Source organism: Lithobates pipiens, unplaced genomic scaffold, assembly GCF_037356315.1.
Source record: "Lithobates pipiens isolate NorthernLeopardFrog02 unplaced genomic scaffold, aLitPip1_a1.2 Scaffold_19, whole genome shotgun sequence".
NCBI classification, from domain to species: domain Eukaryota; kingdom Metazoa; phylum Chordata; class Amphibia; order Anura; family Ranidae; genus Lithobates; species Lithobates pipiens.
The window spans coordinates 352,360,793-352,379,386 of NW_027507764.1; the positions used below are offsets into that span (position 1 = coordinate 352,360,793).

The 18,594-nt window shown below is 41.4% G+C and overlaps 1 protein-coding gene across 1 annotated transcript in view; it reads left to right on the forward strand.

Annotated features, from left to right (window-relative positions):
• The window catches only part of LOC143996881 (N-acetyllactosaminide beta-1,6-N-acetylglucosaminyl-transferase-like), a 131,078-nt gene extending 114,776 nt beyond the window's left edge, over positions 1-16,302 (forward strand). Inside the window, exons 2-3 of the mRNA XM_077492177.1 lie at positions 1,692-1,781; positions 15,142-16,302. Of these exons, the coding sequence (XP_077348303.1) occupies positions 1,692-1,781; positions 15,142-15,332 (281 nt within the window). The 3' untranslated portion in view covers positions 15,333-16,302. The remainder of the gene's footprint in view (positions 1-1,691; positions 1,782-15,141) is intronic.
• The last annotated feature ends 2,292 nt before the right edge of the window (positions 16,303-18,594 follow it).

Here is an 18,594-nt window from a genome sequence, read left to right on the forward strand (position 1 = left end):
AATTCTGTCCCTAACAGTACAGGGCTAGTTGTTTGTGTGTTTGAAAAAAAAAACATTTTTTTCAATTTTCAATAAAATGTGGAAGGGTCAGAACTCATGTATGTTTTGTAATTGCTGTGTCACTATATGGCAGATTCACCTTAATATTGAGCCTGGTGACCATTGTCTCCATCACAAAAAGTGATGGAAAAACCAACATTTTTGAGTTGTCACAATGACAGGAAGTGAGGAGAAATTTTTAACTGACTACATTTGTCCTGGTGACAACTAAGAGAGGATATCTACTTGCTTTAGAAAGATCTTTGCTTACTTCCTGTGTCCCTGGGACAGGAAAGAAAAATGACAGGAAATGTAACCATTCCTTACCACTTCTACTTCTTTAGTTAACCTTCATTTTCGCTACTGCTACTATCAGTAAAACTAGTGTCAACTAGTACCTTAACTTTCTTTCTTTTTTTTTTTTTTTTTTTTTTTTTATAAATTGACTCCAAATTAAATTAGCAGTGGTTACCATTCTAATAATTTACTTAAAGCCAAGATTTTCTCTGTTTTGGATAGGTTCAGAGCCTCAGTCAGGTTCTAATGGCTGTTAGTGTCCCCATTGGAGAGATTTTACCTTCATCCTGACAGGACAGATAAGCAATGGGAAATAACCCCAATGGGGTCATGGACAAGAACACCATTTTATTAAAGTGGGGTAGGGTTAAAGTGCCGGCTGTCTGTACCTACTGCTCCACACCCCCTTTCTTATACAGGCACTACAGGCAGAAAGTGATAAAAAAAAAATCTCCCCGGTGGGATCCCTATCGTGAAAAAAATAAATAAAATAGATGGTCAAAATTAGTCCTCTACAACATTTTTCTCAGAAAAACATAAATGCTGTCATAGATGAATGCAATTGCTATTTACCTGGCTTAAAGTGGTTATTAAGCCACTCAGTGAAATTGTTAAAATCCCCTCTGCTATATTAAATAATGTACCCAGTGCATGTGTTTTTAAAAAATAATGCCACTGTGTACCTCATCGTGACCTGCCACCTCCGTTCTCCCTTGATTGAATAACAACAGCAGATGGGGCTGAGAAATCCCCGCTGCCGTCAGCCGGGAGGAGGAGAGAGGCGGCCAGTCATGTGAGCTCCAAATGACTATAAAATAAGATAAAACAGCATCATTTAAAAAAAAAAAAACACATGCAATGGGGACTGGGGAAGGAGGAGGGGTTGGAAATGTCATACAACGATCTTACCCAGAAGTGGGAGCAGGTACCTGTCAAAAATAGGTACTCGCTCCCCCCCCCCTCCCAAAAGTGCTAAATGTGGCAGTGGAGGGGGGGGAAGGGCACGAACAAGAGGAGCTTCACTTTTTGGGTGGAGCTCCACTTTAAAGATTTTGCAAAGACTGTCAATCAGTGATTACTGTTTGGGTCACTATTGAATAAGATGTTAGCTGGTGAAGATGCCAAGTATGAGCTGAAATAACTACTAAGCTATTGTTTTCCATTTATATTTTATAATCAAATTAGGGTAAATTTTGCTTATTCCTCTCCCTTATAATTTATGAAATGTTGTTATACAAGGAACATATAATGAACAATAAAAGGTAGTTCGCAAACATCTATTACTCTCATGCTGGAAGCACTTTTGTCAATCTGCCTTTGAACTGATCAATTTAATGTAATGTTTTCAATTTTAGATGTACCGGGATCAATGCCAGATGCACAATGGGAAGGTGACCTCAGAGCAATTAAGTGGGGAGACATGAATGATCACGGCGGTTGTCATGGTAATTCTTCCTTTCGTTTCATAACTACTGTAGGATCTGATTTATGAAAGTGAATCATGATAGTGCACCAAATGATATAATAAAATATAAATGATTTCAAAATGCAAGTCACAAGGAGAAATTATGATTAAAACATGTCAGGAATGCATTTTAATATTCCAATAAAAAAAAAATATTACATACTTCCTGAATATCTTTCTGACACACCTTTTCAGCAGAGCTGCCAACTACTGTCTGAATGGGCAGCAATTTTATGTGTATATGCAGGGGCGTTGCTAGGTCTGCAAAATATCTGGGGCTAGAGCCCATAGCAGCGGTCACCAACCTTTTTGCAGGCACGGGGGGTGTGGTAAGCAATTTTTTGCCGGCAATTTGTCGGTGCAGTGGCTGGTGTTGGCGCTTCAATCATCACGGCATATGGTTGATATGGTGTCACGGTGATTGAAGTGCATTATTTCTATTGTTATATTGTAATATATAATGGAGGGGTTCAAAAGAGCGGTCCAGTTCTGGAAGGGTGTCTGTTGACATCCTCCCAAAACCATGCTCACTGCGGTGCACACCCAGCTCACTCTATAACACAGCTGATCACAGATTGGGGTAAAGAGCCAGTCACAGCAGCTCTTTACCATGTGTAGCACTGACCCTGAAGGAGCTGCTGGTTTGATTGGGCTTACCGTTACCTTCTGCTCCTCGATCTGTGTCTAGGGGTTCCCATGGTAGATGGCCCAGTAAACTCAGAGATTGACGACAGATCCGCATAAAGGGATTTTTATTTGCAAAACGTAGACAACAAACAGTATCTTAAAATAGGATCAGAGGGTTAGGAAGGAAGTTCAAGTACTCTTAGTTTCAAAGTCCATAATGAAGAACTTGCTTACTTTGACTAAATCCAGAGAATAGCCATTCGCAACTGAATGTTCACTCAAGTTGGATAGTCCCTCTCTCACAAGGCCTAGAGGCCAACAAGATGCTTTACTCAGAAATAAGTCTCTGCCACAAACGTTGTTTTAGAACATACAGGAATACATCTCTGCCATAGACGGTGTTGTAGACTTCAGGAAACGAACACTTATGGAACACTCGCGTGATACCTGGATCTTTCAGCCAGCTTGGCGATACCCACAAGACAGGATTCACTTAGGTACTTCAGCCCCTCCAGGCTCTTGCTAAGAAACCAACCCGTACGTGGCCTTCTTCTGAACCCCGAATCACGTGACATCCTCATCGTAAGTAACCTCTCCCAGAAAGCACAGCGAGAGTGACACTCCCACTGGGCAGGCTCCGAGAGAGAGTAAACTTAAAGCACCCAACTAGACTGTGGTTCTATGCCTGCCAGAAGAGACAGTGCCCCTTGTGGCCAGGCTGAACATCCTATAGTCCAGTCAGACTGATGCTGAGGTCCAAATTTAGAACAATTGTACCCAAACCAAACTGCATTTCAGGTGTATCCATAACTTTCAAAAAGTATAGCGCATGCTCTTCAGGAGCCGGCGCTACACACGTGATGTGATCTGCTGTGTCCAATTACAACTGATCATGGTGTAAACACTTTGCCGTTTATCGGCATTCCTTTCCTCACACTGTCACAGTGCGAGGAGAGGAGAGAGCCAGTGACCGGCTTGTGTGAAAGGGGACATCTGCAGTGATCAGGTCACTAATCATCAGTGCCCTGATCAGTGCAGCCCATCAGTGAAGGTGAAAAAATACCTGTTTGCAGATAAAAATGTCATATGGATACAGTGTTGCATGACCGCGCAATTGTCATTCAAAGTGTGAGAGCGCTGAAAGCTGAACATTGGCCTGGGCAGAAAGGGGGTGAAAGTGCCCAGTAGGCAAGCAGTTAAACCTGCAGGGGGTCCAGCTTTTTAATTTAATAAAAATGACTTTACTAATGCTTTAGGCCTGGGTCACATCTATGCAGGTTTGCAGCGCATGTTTGTGCAGGCATGGAAGCCCATTCCTTTGAATGGCCTGCAGTGCCTGCATTTTTAGAAAAACGCAGCAACTTTTCCACTTTGCAATTTCCCTGCAGTTCAATTTTAGATGTATGGGGGTGCCATTAAGAATGAATGTCAGCCTTGTGTGTTTTTAAACAGCAGCATGTTTTGATTCTGGGTTTAAAAAATGTATTACTAATGGCACCCCCACGCATCTAAAAATGCAGCTCATTTGTGGGTGGGGCAACTGCAGGGAAATTGCACGATGCAAAAAGCACCAGGTGATTTCAAGGCCGCTGCATTTTTAAAATGCTGCATGCACCTTTTCTCTGCAGGCATGGCAGCCCGATCAAAAAAATGGGCTGCCATCCCAGTGTAAATGGGGCCTGCAAACCCACATAGATGGGAACCAGGCCTAAAGGAAGCCCATCAAGCACTGGTGCATTTCACCATGTCTAGGTGTGGAAGATGTGCCAGTGCCAGTACCACTGGTGATCCATGCTATTGCTCCAATTGGTGAACAGTTCAGCCACAGCCAGATCAGGATTTAGTTCACACTCACAGGCAGACTATTTGGGGAGAAAGACCTACCTGAACTTTCCATTGAACGGAATGCCAGACATATTAAACAGGTTTCATTGCAATATGTACAATATTTCCTGAACGAAAACCATATTCACATTTGGAATTAGTCTTATTTGAGAAAAAATTCCCATCCTGCTCCTTCAAATTTTCTCATTTCTCTGGTGAAATAAAATTTGACCCCATCAATCATTAGACAATTTAACAAATTTTCAGAAAATTAAAATTTCGAAGCTAAATGGTGCAAGGCCAGTTTTAGGGGAAAGAGCAATCAATGGGGACGGACTTTACCAGATGACTGTCATTGTTTTCAGGGGTGCCCAAATAATATTCTGATCTAAATGTGGTTGGAAAAGGATACATAACCTATTGCCATCTTGGGTAGAGTACCCTCTGTGTTTTTGTAGCTTTTGGTAAATACTTGTCCTATGAAAAAACATGTGACTTCCTCCAAAAATGCAGTCCTGAGGCCTGAATATCCATAATAATTTTCATCTTAAGGTTCAACCCTATCTAGGATGGAGCTTACAAAGTGTTAACACTTAGTTATCTGGCAAAGGTACAAAGGAAAATGCAGGGAAGAGAAATATCAGACGGTGTTGGGTTTTTCTTACAGATGTACACGTCACTGTAACAATACTATACAATACAATTTTCTAGGATGGAGCTTACACAGTGTTAACACTTAGTTATCTTGCAAAGGTACAAAGGAAAATGCAGGAAAGGGAAGTATCAGCCGGTGTTCTGTTTTTCTTACAGACGTACCCATCACTGTAACAATACTATACAATAAAATTTTAAAGGAATATGCCAATCTGTGGAAACAGGAAATAAACAGGAAATATGAAACAAATGTTTAATCCAATAATATTAATCACTGCTCTCCCGAACAGAATTTGGTGGAGGATATATGTTACTAATTGATGTTGTCCATTATCCATATGGTTTTTGTCCATAAGCCACGTTGTCCACCCAAAACCTTTTGGGTTTTGGATAGAGTGAAGAATGAACAGTTCTCCTGTTAGATTTTGTTATTTTATTTTAATTTTTTTCTTCTCATAAAGATTTTATTAGTTTTCAAGAAAAAGTACAGCAAAATGTAACAAAATAACAATATGACAAAATGAGTGACAGGTTTCAATACAAATTGTTCCAGGCAAAAATTTACACCATCATGGTATCGTACTGTTAGATTTTTACTGCTGTCTGGGCCATTGTTACAGTCAGATATTTTACAGTCTGATCATACAATCTCTGCATAATCAACTAGTTTTACCAAAATATGGATTATGAGAACCTACCTGAATTAGCCTATTTGTACCCAATCAGACAGGCCCTTGCATTACATAATTGTTGGTAGATCTAAAGGAGGTTATAACGTGCATGGTGGGCCAATAGGGATTTCTGCTTACTTACTGCCACCATGACGCAAATGTTATCAAACAGGGAATAACAGGAAATTATAGAGGAAATATGTGACAGGGCCACAGGCAGAAATAAAAATACTTTTTTTTAGATTAGGTAGAGTAAAGGAAGTGTAGAACCCCTGTCAGCTTTTAAATGCAGTCTGTGTCCCTGTTGCAGATTTTCTCTTGTTTCCTGTCTTTCTCTGTTGGTTGTAGTAAGTGACAGTAAACCACCCTAGCAAATAACAAATAGACGGTAAAATCTTAATGCTTACTCACTCTATACAAAAGAAAAAAAAAAAAAAAAAGTTTCCTCTAAAAACTGTTTAGGAAATACCGTATTTGTATTACATTGTATGTGGAATTCTCTTCTGCATCATACATATTTATTAAAGAAGTAAGCAGTAGAATATAAATAATAGGGGGAAAATAATTCAGTTTGTGCTCTGCAAAATCTTTTGTTTTATCTCCATAGCAGTTTAGACACCAAGGGAATATTAAAGTATTCCTTTGTGAGAGACCCTACGGATGTGTTTATAGTATGCTAGCGTCTGGAGAATAAGACCAGCGTGAGTTACTTTATGCAGTCAGCAGGAGAAAACATTTATCGCGGTGCAAACACAGTTATGTTATGCCAACACAAAACTCTATACATATAAAAAAAAAAATATTTAATTATTTACTCACCCAAAACCTATCTTTAAAAAGCTTTTAAACTACAGTAAATGTAATGGGTAATTTAGGACTCTTAGGTAATGCATCTTTGGGATAGGAGACCTGTAATCAGAAGTGATATTTCATATGTATGGTGATGACTTACTTATTAACAATATGGGTCCAGCTCCCAGTAAACAGTTAATCCTGCCCATGGTCTACATTTTATCTGCCCACTTTCTGCTGCCGCCAGTTAAATCCTGTGATGAGGGAGCAGGGGACAGGACCGAGCCTCGCTGTCTCTGTTTATGGACACACGCAACATGGTTCAGGATCAAGCCCACAGGTGTGCCACAATATGAAGCAGGTTGGTGGCACACCAAGAAGAGGAAGCAGGAACACCAGAAGAGGAGGATCAGGGCCACTTTGTGCAATTCTGTACAATCACTTTAACAAACCATGACAAACATGTGCCTGTTGCGGCCTAAGACCTTGCCATTAAAGTGTCATTAAACAAAGGCTATGAAAAGCTCTTATTATTTGCTATATAACAGAGTGCCCATATTCACAAAGCCATTAAAGCATTTGTTTTGTGTAGACTGAAATATTCCTGGTTGATCCTGCCTTCAGCTGTTCCTCCCATTTTCTTTGTGTCCCCACTGCCATCTGAGATTTTATGGACCAGCTGGTGTCCTCTATACTTGCCAACAGTCCCAATTTTTCCCTAGACAGTCCCGTAAATTGGACCCTGGTCCCGATCTGAGCGCGTGCCACTCAAAATCCCAATTTTTTTGCTTTTGTCCCGGGAATGGGGATAGGACTCTTTCCCCATGTGTTCAGTTGAGAGGGGTGGGGCCTCCAATCCATGCAGCTAATCGGCTTCTCTCTTCAGTGTAAACAATTCGCTTGTACACTGGAGCCATTTAGCTGGCACAAATTGGAGGCCCCTTTCCTCTCCACTGAACACATGGGGAAAGAGACCTGCCAAACTCTGCCTCCATGACGGAGAGCTGGTCTAATGTAATGGTGGTCAGCAGAGATCAAGTGATGTAAGGAAGGACTCTGCTGGAGCACCTGTGATGTAAGGAGGGACTCTGCTGGGGACACCTGTGATGTAAGGAGGGACTCTACTGGGGCACCTTTGATGTAAGGGGGATTCTACTGGGGGAACCTGTGATGTAAGGAGGGACTCTACTGGGGGCACCTGTGATATAAGCTGGAACTATACTGGGGACACCTGGTGTAAGGAGGAACACTGCTGGGAGCACCTGATGTAAGGAAGCACTCTGCTGGGGGCACTTGGTGTAAGGAGGGGCTCTGCTGGGGGCACCTGATGTATGGAGGGACTCTTCATGGAATGCTTCATGTAAGGAGGAACTCTGATGGAGACACCTGATGTAAGCAGGGACTCTACTGGGGCACCTGTGATGTAAGGGGGGACTCTACTGGGGGAACCTGTCATGTAAGGAGGGACTCTACTGGGGGCACCTGTGATGTAAGGAGGGACTATACTGGGGGCATCTGTGATGTAAGGAGGGACTCTACTGGGGGCACCTGTGATGTAAGGAGGAACTATACTGGGGACACCTTGTGTAAGGAGGGACACTGCTGGGGACACATGATGTAAGGAAGCATTCTGCTGAGGGCACTTGGTGTAAGGAGGGGCTCTGTTGGGGGAACCTCATGTAAGGAGGGGCTCTGCTGGGGGCACCTGATGTATGGAGGGACTCTACTGGGGGCACCTGATGTAAGGAGGGACTCTTACATAGTTACATAGTTAGTAAGGTTGAATAAAGACACCAGTCCATCCAGTTCAACCTGAGTGAGTGTCTACAATTGTCTCTATCCCTGTACAATGCACACTCACAACAGTCCCTACCCTCAAGGAGCTCACAATCCAAGGTCCCCATTCATATACTAATGTAAATTTTGGACAGAAGCCAATTAACCTACCTGCATGTCTTTGGAGTGTGGGAGGAAACCGGAGTACCCAGAGAAAACCCACGCAGGCACAGGGAGAACATGGAAACTCCAGGCAGGTAGTGTTGTGGTTGATGGTTGGGACTCTTCTGGGAATGCTTCATGTAAGGAGGAACTCTGATCGAGACACCTGATGTAAGCAGGGACTCGGAGACACCTGATGTAAGGAGGACTCTGCTGGGGGCACCTGATGTAAGGAGGGATTCTACTGGGGGCCCCTGTGATGTAAGGAGGCACTCTGCTGGGGACACCTGAGTTTTAAGGAGGGACTCTGCCGGGGACACCTGTGTTGTAAAGAGGGACTCTGCTGGGGGCACTTCACAGGTGCTGGGGGCACCTGTAATGTAAGGAGGGTCTCTGCTGGGGCACCTGTGCTGTAAGGAGGGATTCTGCTGGGGCACCTGTGATGTAAGGATGGACTCTACAGGGGGCATCTGTGATGTAAGGAGGGACTCTACAGGGGGAACCTGTGATGTAAGGAGGGACTCTGCTGGGAATGCCTGATGTAAGGAGGGACTCTGCTAGGAATACTTGATGTAAGGAGGGACTCTGATGGAGACACCTGATGTAAGGAAAGACTCTACTGGGGGCACCTGATGTAAGGAGGGACTCTGCTGGGAATGCCTGATGTAAGGAGGGGCTCTGATGTATACACCTGATGTAAGGAGGGACTCTGCTAGGGAGTACCTGATGGCATCTGGTGGCAGGTGAAGTGGCAAGTGACACACTCAGGGCTCCTGCTAATTCTGCATTATGGTGAGTTGACCTATTTAATTTTATATTACAATGTAATAATAGAAATAATGCGCTTCAATCATCCTGACACCATACCAACCATGGTGCCGGGATGATTGAAGCGCTAACACCAGGTGTTTGGAGTATCTTTATCTGCTGATTGTTAAACTTTATGAAATACACATATTTCTATTGTGGTGTAGGATCTGGGCCTGCTGTCCCTCCATTCCTCTTTCTTTTATTCCTTCTCTCTCCTTCCCTCCCTATCTCTTTCTTTCGTTCTCTCTCCCTCTCTTTCTCCCTCTATCCCTCGTTCATCTCAGACTCAAACCTCACCCCCTTTGAGCCACACCCAATATGTAGTTTAAACCACACCCATTTTTCGCCACTGCGCGCTTCCATTTGCATTTTTCTTCCCCCACAAGGGATGCCTACAAATGAATGCCCCGCCCCTGATTATAATAAGACTTCGCCTACATACAAAAAAGTGTCCCTATAAATTTTTTCACAATGTTGGCAACTATGAGCATGCTCAATTTCATTTCCCTTTTAAGCTCTTTATTTCCTCGTTTTTCTTATGTGTGACTATATTGTCACACATGTTGGCGTATACACAATGGTAAATTACACCTCCCTCCTCCTCCTCCTTGTCCTCTTATTGCTAAACACTGTGGGGTTAATATATAGTAAGAAATTAACAAAAAAAAGCTTAGTTTAAATATACATCAATATTAAATATATCAAATGTATTTGCTAATAAAGTACAAAAAAAAAAAAAGCCTTGGATGCAGATTCCATCTAAACAAAGTGAAAGATAGTGTCTTTGTCAAGATAGTGTCTTTGAGCTGTAAAACAGTAGTAAAACAGGTTTCTGATATTTATAATTTAACCTCCTTCCTGACCAGAGCACTTTTTACAATTTGGCACCGCATTGCTTTAACTGGTAATTACGCGGTCATGCAATGCTGTACCCAAACAAAATTTGCTTCCTTTTTTTCCCCCCACAAATAGAGCTTTCTTTTGGTGCTATTTCTATTTGATCGCCACTGCAGTTTTTATTTTTTGTGCTATACACAAAAAAGAGTGACAATTTTGAAAAAATATATATATTTTTTTTACTTTTTGCTATAATAAATATCCCCAAAATGTTTTTAAAAAAACAACTTCCTTCATCAATTTAGGCCAATATATATTCTTCTACATATTTTTGGGGGAAAAAAATTGCAATAAGCGTATATTGATTGGTTTGTACAAAATGTATAGCGTCTACAAAATAGGGGATAGATTTATGCCATTTTTATTATTATTTTTTTATTAGTAATGACAGCGATCTGCAATTTTTATTGTGACTGCGACATTATGGAGGACACATCAGACACTTTTGACACTATTTTGGGACAATTGTCATTTATACAGCGAAAAGCTATAGCGTCTATAGCGATCGCCGGCCACATGCATTGGATCCCCCTCTGGCGGTTCTTAAAGGAAACCCGTATATATACGAGGTTACGCACAGCGGTGCCATTGTGCCGCAGTATATGTATGCGAGCCGATCGGGAACCGGTTAATTTGAATTGCGCTTCTGTTTTTAGTCATGTGACTGGCACAGCACCAATCAGGGCTATGCAGACACAGACTAATATTGTAGAGAGCATACACCAGTGAGTAATAGAAGCCCCTCCTAAAGATCTTTATGTGAAGATGTCAAAGAAAAGAGAAAGATCATGTGATCACACATCTGTGCTGTTGGAATAGGGTACTTAGAGGATTTATTAACCACTTAAGGTCCACCCTATAATAGTTTTACTGCTACAGGGCGGCAACTCTGCACCAGATAACGTGTATATATATATATATAGATATATATATATATATATAGATATATATATATAGATATATATATATATGATCTGGCTCTGCCAGGTAGCGGCCGTGAATACGCAATGCCGACGGCTTGCTTCTGATGTAATTATACACAGCAGTAGCTGATAGGGGGGTACTGCGGACTCCATGTATGGTAAACAAGGCAGATCACCATTCTGTCAGGAGGGAAGGCATGGATCCTGTGTCCCTGAAAAGCAGGGACATAGATCCATGCCTTCCCCTGTTAAAAGCACCTCCCACAGTACACAGAAACACAGTCTAGGCACACAGTTAACCCTTTGATTGCCCCCGATGTTACCCCCTTCCCAGGCAGTGTCATTAGTAGAGTGACAGTGCATATTACATAGTTACATAGTTAGGTTGAAAAAAGACACAAGTCCATCCAGTTCAACCACAAAAAAAAATAGCACTGTTTAGCACTGATCACTGTATTAGTCTCACTGGTCCCCAAAAAGTGTCTGTCAGTGTCGTTATTGTCCGCAGCAATACATAAAATGCAGAGGTGACCAAATACCACCAAAAGAAAGCTCTATTTGTTGGAAAAAAATTACATCAATTTTATTTGGGTACAGTGTTGCATGACTGCACAATTGTAAGTTAAAATAATGCAGTACCATATCGCAAGAAATGGCATGGTCATGAAGGGGGGTAAATCTTCTTCTGGAAGTGGTTAAAAAAAATAAAAAATACAGTGGCATGAAATACTGTATGTAGCAAGGTCCTGGGGCCCAAGAGGCCTCATGGTGACCTCAAGGGTTAGGGAGAGCTGACATCCTTCCTTGTAGAGTGGGTTACCAGGCAAGGTGGGTGTGATGCAAGAAGAATGATGGGTGGCAGTCACTTTTTGAATGCAAACAAGAGATTTATTGTCTCTTAACAGAACTGAGGGAGAGAGTATTAGGGCCAGGACACCTTTGAGTAGATGCAATGGTAATTGGTAGACTCTGATACTTCGATAGGTAGACAGCTATACAGTGGAAGGCCTCCAGTCAGATAACACTTCTGTATAGGTAGGACCGCTGTCTCCTATGGCAACTAATCTTGCAACAGTTACTAACGTTAGTTGTACATAACTTTTGGTAACACAGAACAGTCCTTTTACTTATCTCACAGTATCCCTCTGTAGATCTTCACTCACTGAGCTCCCAGTCTCTCACTAGACTTCCAGATCCCATTCATCACTGGATACCCTGAGCTCTTCCACAGCTATCCTGTTGTATACTCCTCAAGTGCCATCCCTGCTATCCGGCTGGGTCCCTGGCTTGGCACTTGCTGATGCTTTCCCACTTCTCCTCTGTCCCTGGCTGGTAAGAAGACTGCTCAGGTACTTGCCTCAGCTTACTTACTGTAGTCTCTGGTAACAAGGTGGATGGTCCCTTAGTGGCGACAACATCCTCTCTAATTGCGACCACAATTGGTTTCCTATCTGGCTGAACCTTCTCAACTTGGTTGGACTCCAATCCTGCAGTCCCAGCCCTACTCCTACCCCTACACTGCTTCTGCTCCTGGATAGGCCTCAGGCAGCCTAGCAGCCAGGTGTCCCTGGCATAGGCCTCAGGCTTCCGGCCTAGCAGCCTGGGGGAACATAACACACGTCCACCCAGACAGCCAACCAATAAGCTCATGACAATCAATTTAAATACTGTATATTTGTAAAAGCAGAAAATGTTGAAGAAAACACAAGTAGAGAGGCGCCTCTGGGTGTAGTAGTTTTGATAAAAATGCTTTAATAATACATATAGATCAACTCACATGTAGTGAAGGTAAACAAGCATGGTATACTGGTATCTGAGTGACGTATTCCCGAGTCCTGAGCCATATAGGTTCCTGCCGGGAAGATACACGGCTGCCATCAATGAACCTATATGGCTCAGGACTCGGGAATACGTCACTCAGATACCAGTATACCATGCTTGTTTACCTTCACTACATGTGAGTTGATCTATATGTATTATTAAAGCGTTTTTATCAAAACTACTACACCCAGAGGCGCCACTCTACTTGTGTTTTCTTCAACATTTTCTGCTTTTACAAATATACAGAATTTAAATTGATTGTCATGAGCTTATTGTGTATGTAATTAAAAGATAAATACTTATTTTCAAGACCCAATTGATCTTTGATTAGCTCAGACATTGATATATTTATAGAAACAGAGGAAAGGAAACCTCAGTTTTTTTCTCTCCTTCGACTTCATAGTATCCTTCTGTTAAACCTGAGAAAGATATCTTTCATCATGCATAAGATGACTTCATAGTTTATCTTGGTTGCAGATGTGAATATCCCCATATAGGTATGAGGTACTCAACTCAGAAAGATATAGATTTAAACCTAGCTGGAGCGAACTGGGAAGAAACTAATGGCAAATAACTTGCTAAAACGTAACTACAGTGGTGTGAAAAAGTGTTTGCCCCCTTCCTCATTTCCTGTTCCTTTGCATGTTTGTCACACTTAAGTGTTTCGGAACATCAAACCAATTTAAACAATAGTCAAGGACAACACAAGTAAACACAAAATGCAATTTGTAAATGAAGGTGTTTATTAATAAAGGTGAAAAAAAATCCAATCCATCATGGCCCTGTGTGAAAAAGTGATTGCCCCCTAAACCTAATAACTGGTTGGGCCACCCTTAGCAGCAACAACTGCAACCAAGCGTTTGCGATAACGTGCAATGAGGCTTTTACAGCGTCCTGGAGGAATTTTGGCCCACTCATCTTTGCAGAATTGTCCTAATTCAGTTACATTAGAGGGTTTTCGAGCATGAACGGCCTTTTTAAGGTCATACCACAACATCTCAATAGGATTCAGGTCAGGACTTTGGCTAGGCCACTCCAAAGTCTTCATTTTGTTTTTCTTCAGCCATTCGGTGGTGGACTTGCTGGTGTGTTTAGGATCATTGTCCTGCTGCAGAACCCAAGTTCGTTTCAGCTTGAGTACACGAACAGATGGTCGGACATTCTCCTTCAGGATCTCTTGGTAGACAGCAGAATTCATAGTTCCTTTTATCACGGCAAGTCTTCCAGGTCCTGAAGCAGCAAAACAGCCCCAGACCATCACACTACCACCACCATATTTTACTTTTGGTATAATGTTCTTTTTATGAAATGCAGTGTTCCTTCTACGCCAGATATACTTGGACACACACCTTCCAAAGAGTTCCACTTTTGTCTCATCGGTCCACAGAATGTTGTCCCAAAAGTCTTGGGGATCATCAAGATGTGTTGTGGAGAAATTGAGACGAGCTTTGATGTTCTTTTTGCTCAGCAGTGGTTTTCTCCTTGGAACTCTGCCATGCAGGCCATTTTTGCCCAGTCTTTTCCTGATGGTGGAGGCATGAACGTTGACCTTAACTGAGGCAAGTGAGGCCTGCAGTTCCTTGGACGTTGTTGTGGGGTCTTTTGTGACCTCTTGGATGAGTCGTCGCTGCGCTCTTGGGGTAATTTTGGGCGGCCGGCCACTCCTGGGAAGGTTCACCACTGTTCCATGTCTTCGCCATTTGTGGATAATGGCTCTCACTGTGGTTCGCTGGATTCCCAAAGCTTTGGAAATGGCTTTATAACCCTTTCCAGACTGATAGATCTCAATTACTTTCTTTCTCAATTGTTCCTGAATTTCTTTGGGTCTCGGCATGATGTGTAGCTTTTAAGGATCTTCTGGTGGACCTTACTGTGTCAAGCAGCTCCTATTTAAGTGATGCCTTGATTGTGAACAGGTGTGGCAATAATCAGGCCTGGGTGTGGCTAGAGAAATTGAACTCAGGTGTGGACAACCACAGTTATAGTATGTTTTAACAAGGGGGCAATCACTTTTTCACACAGGGCCATGATGGTTTGGATTTTTTTTCACCTTTAATAATAAACACCTTCATTTACAAATTGCATTTTGTGTTTACTTGTGTTGTCCTTGACTATTGTTTAAATTGGTTTGATGTTCCGAAACACTTAAGTGTGACAAACATGCAAAGGAACAGGAAATGAAGAAGGGGGCAAACACTTTTTCACACCACTGTATATTCTAAATGTCAAACATCTTTCAAACGATTGATATATATATATATATATATATATATATATATATATATATATATATATATATATATATATATATATATATATATATTACTATGATACATCTGGAAATTAAAACATATTTAAAGCTCTTATTCCTTATTTTTTTTAGGCCATTACGTTCGAGGTATCTGCATCTATGGAACAGGGGACTTGCAGTGGTTAATTAATGCCAATAGTATTTATGCCAACAAGTTTGAATGGAAATCTTATCCTCCGACACTGGAATGCCTAGAAATGAAGATACGAGAACGAGCGCTTAATCAGAGTGAGGTCACTGTGCAGCCTGACTGGTACCTCTAAGCAGTACATTCCTGCAGAAAAAAATGGAAGAATTGATAAAAGTGCTCTAATATGGATAAGACACAGAGAGTACACAACTATCTCTTAACCGTTGTCCTTAAAAGGCAATTTGAAGTCAAGAAGCAGATACCATTAAGCAGCTTCCTCCTTTTAAGCATTTGTGAAGGGTTTATTGTTCACAATGCTTGTACCATTATCTTTTCTACTTGTGTTAAGAAGCTATGATTATATTATGCTGCTATTAGATGCAGTTCTTATGAAATGGATTGCATCTATATCATGCCGATATTTGTGTCATATGGTGTCAGCCTGCACAAAGAAGAGGAACATTTTAGCAGTTAGATTGTATGTTTGCAAACAGGACCTACGAATGAAGCATAGCAATGGAGTGTTCAAAAGACTAAGATGACCAACAGACTGGAAAACATCCAGTCTACAGTATATACTGTAATTCTTACAGGCATTATAAACTCCTCTTCGGAGTAGTTTAACATCCTCACCCACACCTTTGTCTATATAAATAATAACATATATAACCCCTTCACGTCGACCGTACACAAATTTGCATTCAAGGCTTGAAGGGGTTATACTGGGACCTGGTACGGTGGGCAGTCAGCTCTATAGTAGAGCTGTACGATTAATCGTTAAGAATCGCTATCGCGAGATCTTCACAAAGTATTTCCTGATTCTTTCTATGCAGAGAATTCTCCCTGCTCTGCTAAAGCTGACTGCTGTCAGAGGAAAGAAAAAAAAAAATGGGCAGTCTGCCAAGAATCACAACATTTTTTAGCAGTGGAACTTAAGTATAAACATTGTAACAATTTGTCCTTTAGATCAAAGGAATACATTTGCTGTGTAAATGAGGGAAGTTTAACCACTTAAACACTAAACATTTTTCTGACATTTGTTGGTTTCAAGTTAAAAACTTTTTTATTTTTTTTATTTTTTTTTTGCAAGAACATTTTTTAGAACCCCCAAACATTATATATATATATATATATATATATATATATATATATATATATATATATATATATGTAATAATGTATTTCTATCTGTATTTGCACAGCAGTCGATCAAATGCAATTTTTGGGGAAAAAATTACACTTTAATGAACTAAAAAAAAATAATGAACCTGTAGTTAGCTCAATTTTTTTGTATAATGTAAAAAATGTTATGCTGCAAGAATCGTGAGAGAGATGTGATCTTTTTATTCTCATCAAAAAAAATCGTGATTCTCATTTTGGGCAGAATCGTGCAGCTCTACTCTATAGTGATAACAACCGATGCGGCTAAAAGCTGTTATCCTCGAAGAGTGGGAGGGGACATCGCCCCGCCACCTTCCACCGCTGGGGACATCCCCCGCCACCTTCCACCGCTTTTCCCGGGCCTCCCGAAGCTGGTTTGTCCGCTGGCTAGGCTGTGACCCGAACAAAGCTGGATTCGGCTCTGATCAGGTGTCAGATGTAAAATTCCGGAAGCGATGTCACTTCCGGTTTACTTGGTTGCCAATGGCGCCAATTAAAAAAAAAATGACAGTATTCAGAATCGCTGTTTTTGGCGATCTGAATACTTTTAAGTGCAAAGGAGGGATTTGGGGGTCTCTTTAGAACCCCCGATCCCTCCATAAAGAGTACCTGTCACCACCTATTACAGTCACAAGGGATGTTTACATTCCTTGTGACAGCAATAAAAATTATCAGATTTTTTTTTTAAAGGGACAATGTAAAAAAAAAAATAAATAAGAAAAAAAGATATATTTTTAAAGCACGCTGCCCCGTCGTGCTCGTGCTACAAAGAAAGAAAAGGCATACATAAGTCATGCCCGCACATGTAAACGGTGTTAAAATCACACATGTGAGGTATCGCCATGATCGCCTGAGTGAGAGCAATAATTCTAGCAAAAGACCTCCCCTGTACCTTTAACCTGTTAACCATTAAATTTTTTTAGATGGCCACCTATAGCGATTCTTAGGTATCATTATTTGTCGCCATTTCACGAGCGTGCGTGATTTCAAAGCATGACATGTTAGGTATCTATTAACTTGGCGTAAAATCATCTTTCACATTAAACCAAAAAATTGGGCTAACTTTACTGTTTCGTTTTTTTAATTCATGAAATTTTCTGTCCCCCCCCCCCCCCCCCCCCCAAAAAAAATATGTTCGGAAAAGCGCTACACAAATCCCGTGTGACATAAAATATTGCATTATTTTATTCTCTAGTGTCTCTGCTAATATATATATATATATATATATATATATATATATATATATATATAAATAATGTTTGGGTGCTCTAAGCAATTTTCCAGCAAAAAATGCTGATTTTAACTTGTAAGCAACAAATGTCAGAAATAGGCTTAGGTGTGAAAGGGATAACAACTTTTGAAAAAAAAAATATAACACATTGAATTTTTGTTCTGCAACATTTATAGTTCATTGCACTTAATATGCTGTTTAAGTCACTGGGGTTGACTTACTAAAAGCAAACTGTTCACGTTGCAAGGGAAGTTGCACCATACCACCCCTTTCACACCACACCGCCGATAGCGTGGGCGGTAAAACGCGGCTATTTTTAGCGGCGTTTTACAGTCGGATTTAAGGCGGATTTGCTGCGCATTTCGGCCGCTAGCGGGGTGCTTTTACCCCCGCTAGCGGCCGCGAAAGGGTTAAAACCGCCGGCAATATGTCGCAATAGCGGCGTTTTGCCAGCGGTATTACAGCGCTGCCCCATTGATTTCAATGGGGAGCAGCGGTGGAGGAGCGGTAAACACACCGCTCCTTCACCGCTCCAAAGAAGCTGCTGGCAGGACTTTTTTCTGACGTCCTGCCAGCGCACCGCTGTAGTGTGAAAGCCCTCGGGGCTTTCACACTACACACAATGCTGCAGCTTCTTTAGGGCGTTTTGCAGGCGCTATTTCTAACGCTATAGCGCCTGCAAAACGCCCTGGTGTGAAAGGGGTCTACAAGAGGATTTCTTGCATGTTAATGGTTTTGCAATGTGAAACTGTACAACATTCACTAAACCCTGAGGAAGATTCCCCTGCAAAGTGAAAAGTCTATTTGAGTAAATCAACCCCACTGTGTCCCAGATTTACAAGTAAAGTAAAAAAAACAATCATGGTTACACTGTTTCCACATGAAGAGTGATAGACGCTTGCCCGGTGCCGCAAAATTCATTGTTAAATTTGTCTGTCCCTGAGCCCACATGCTGATAAACTGCATTTGTTTACTGCTTCATATGAAAAGTAGCAGAAGCTGT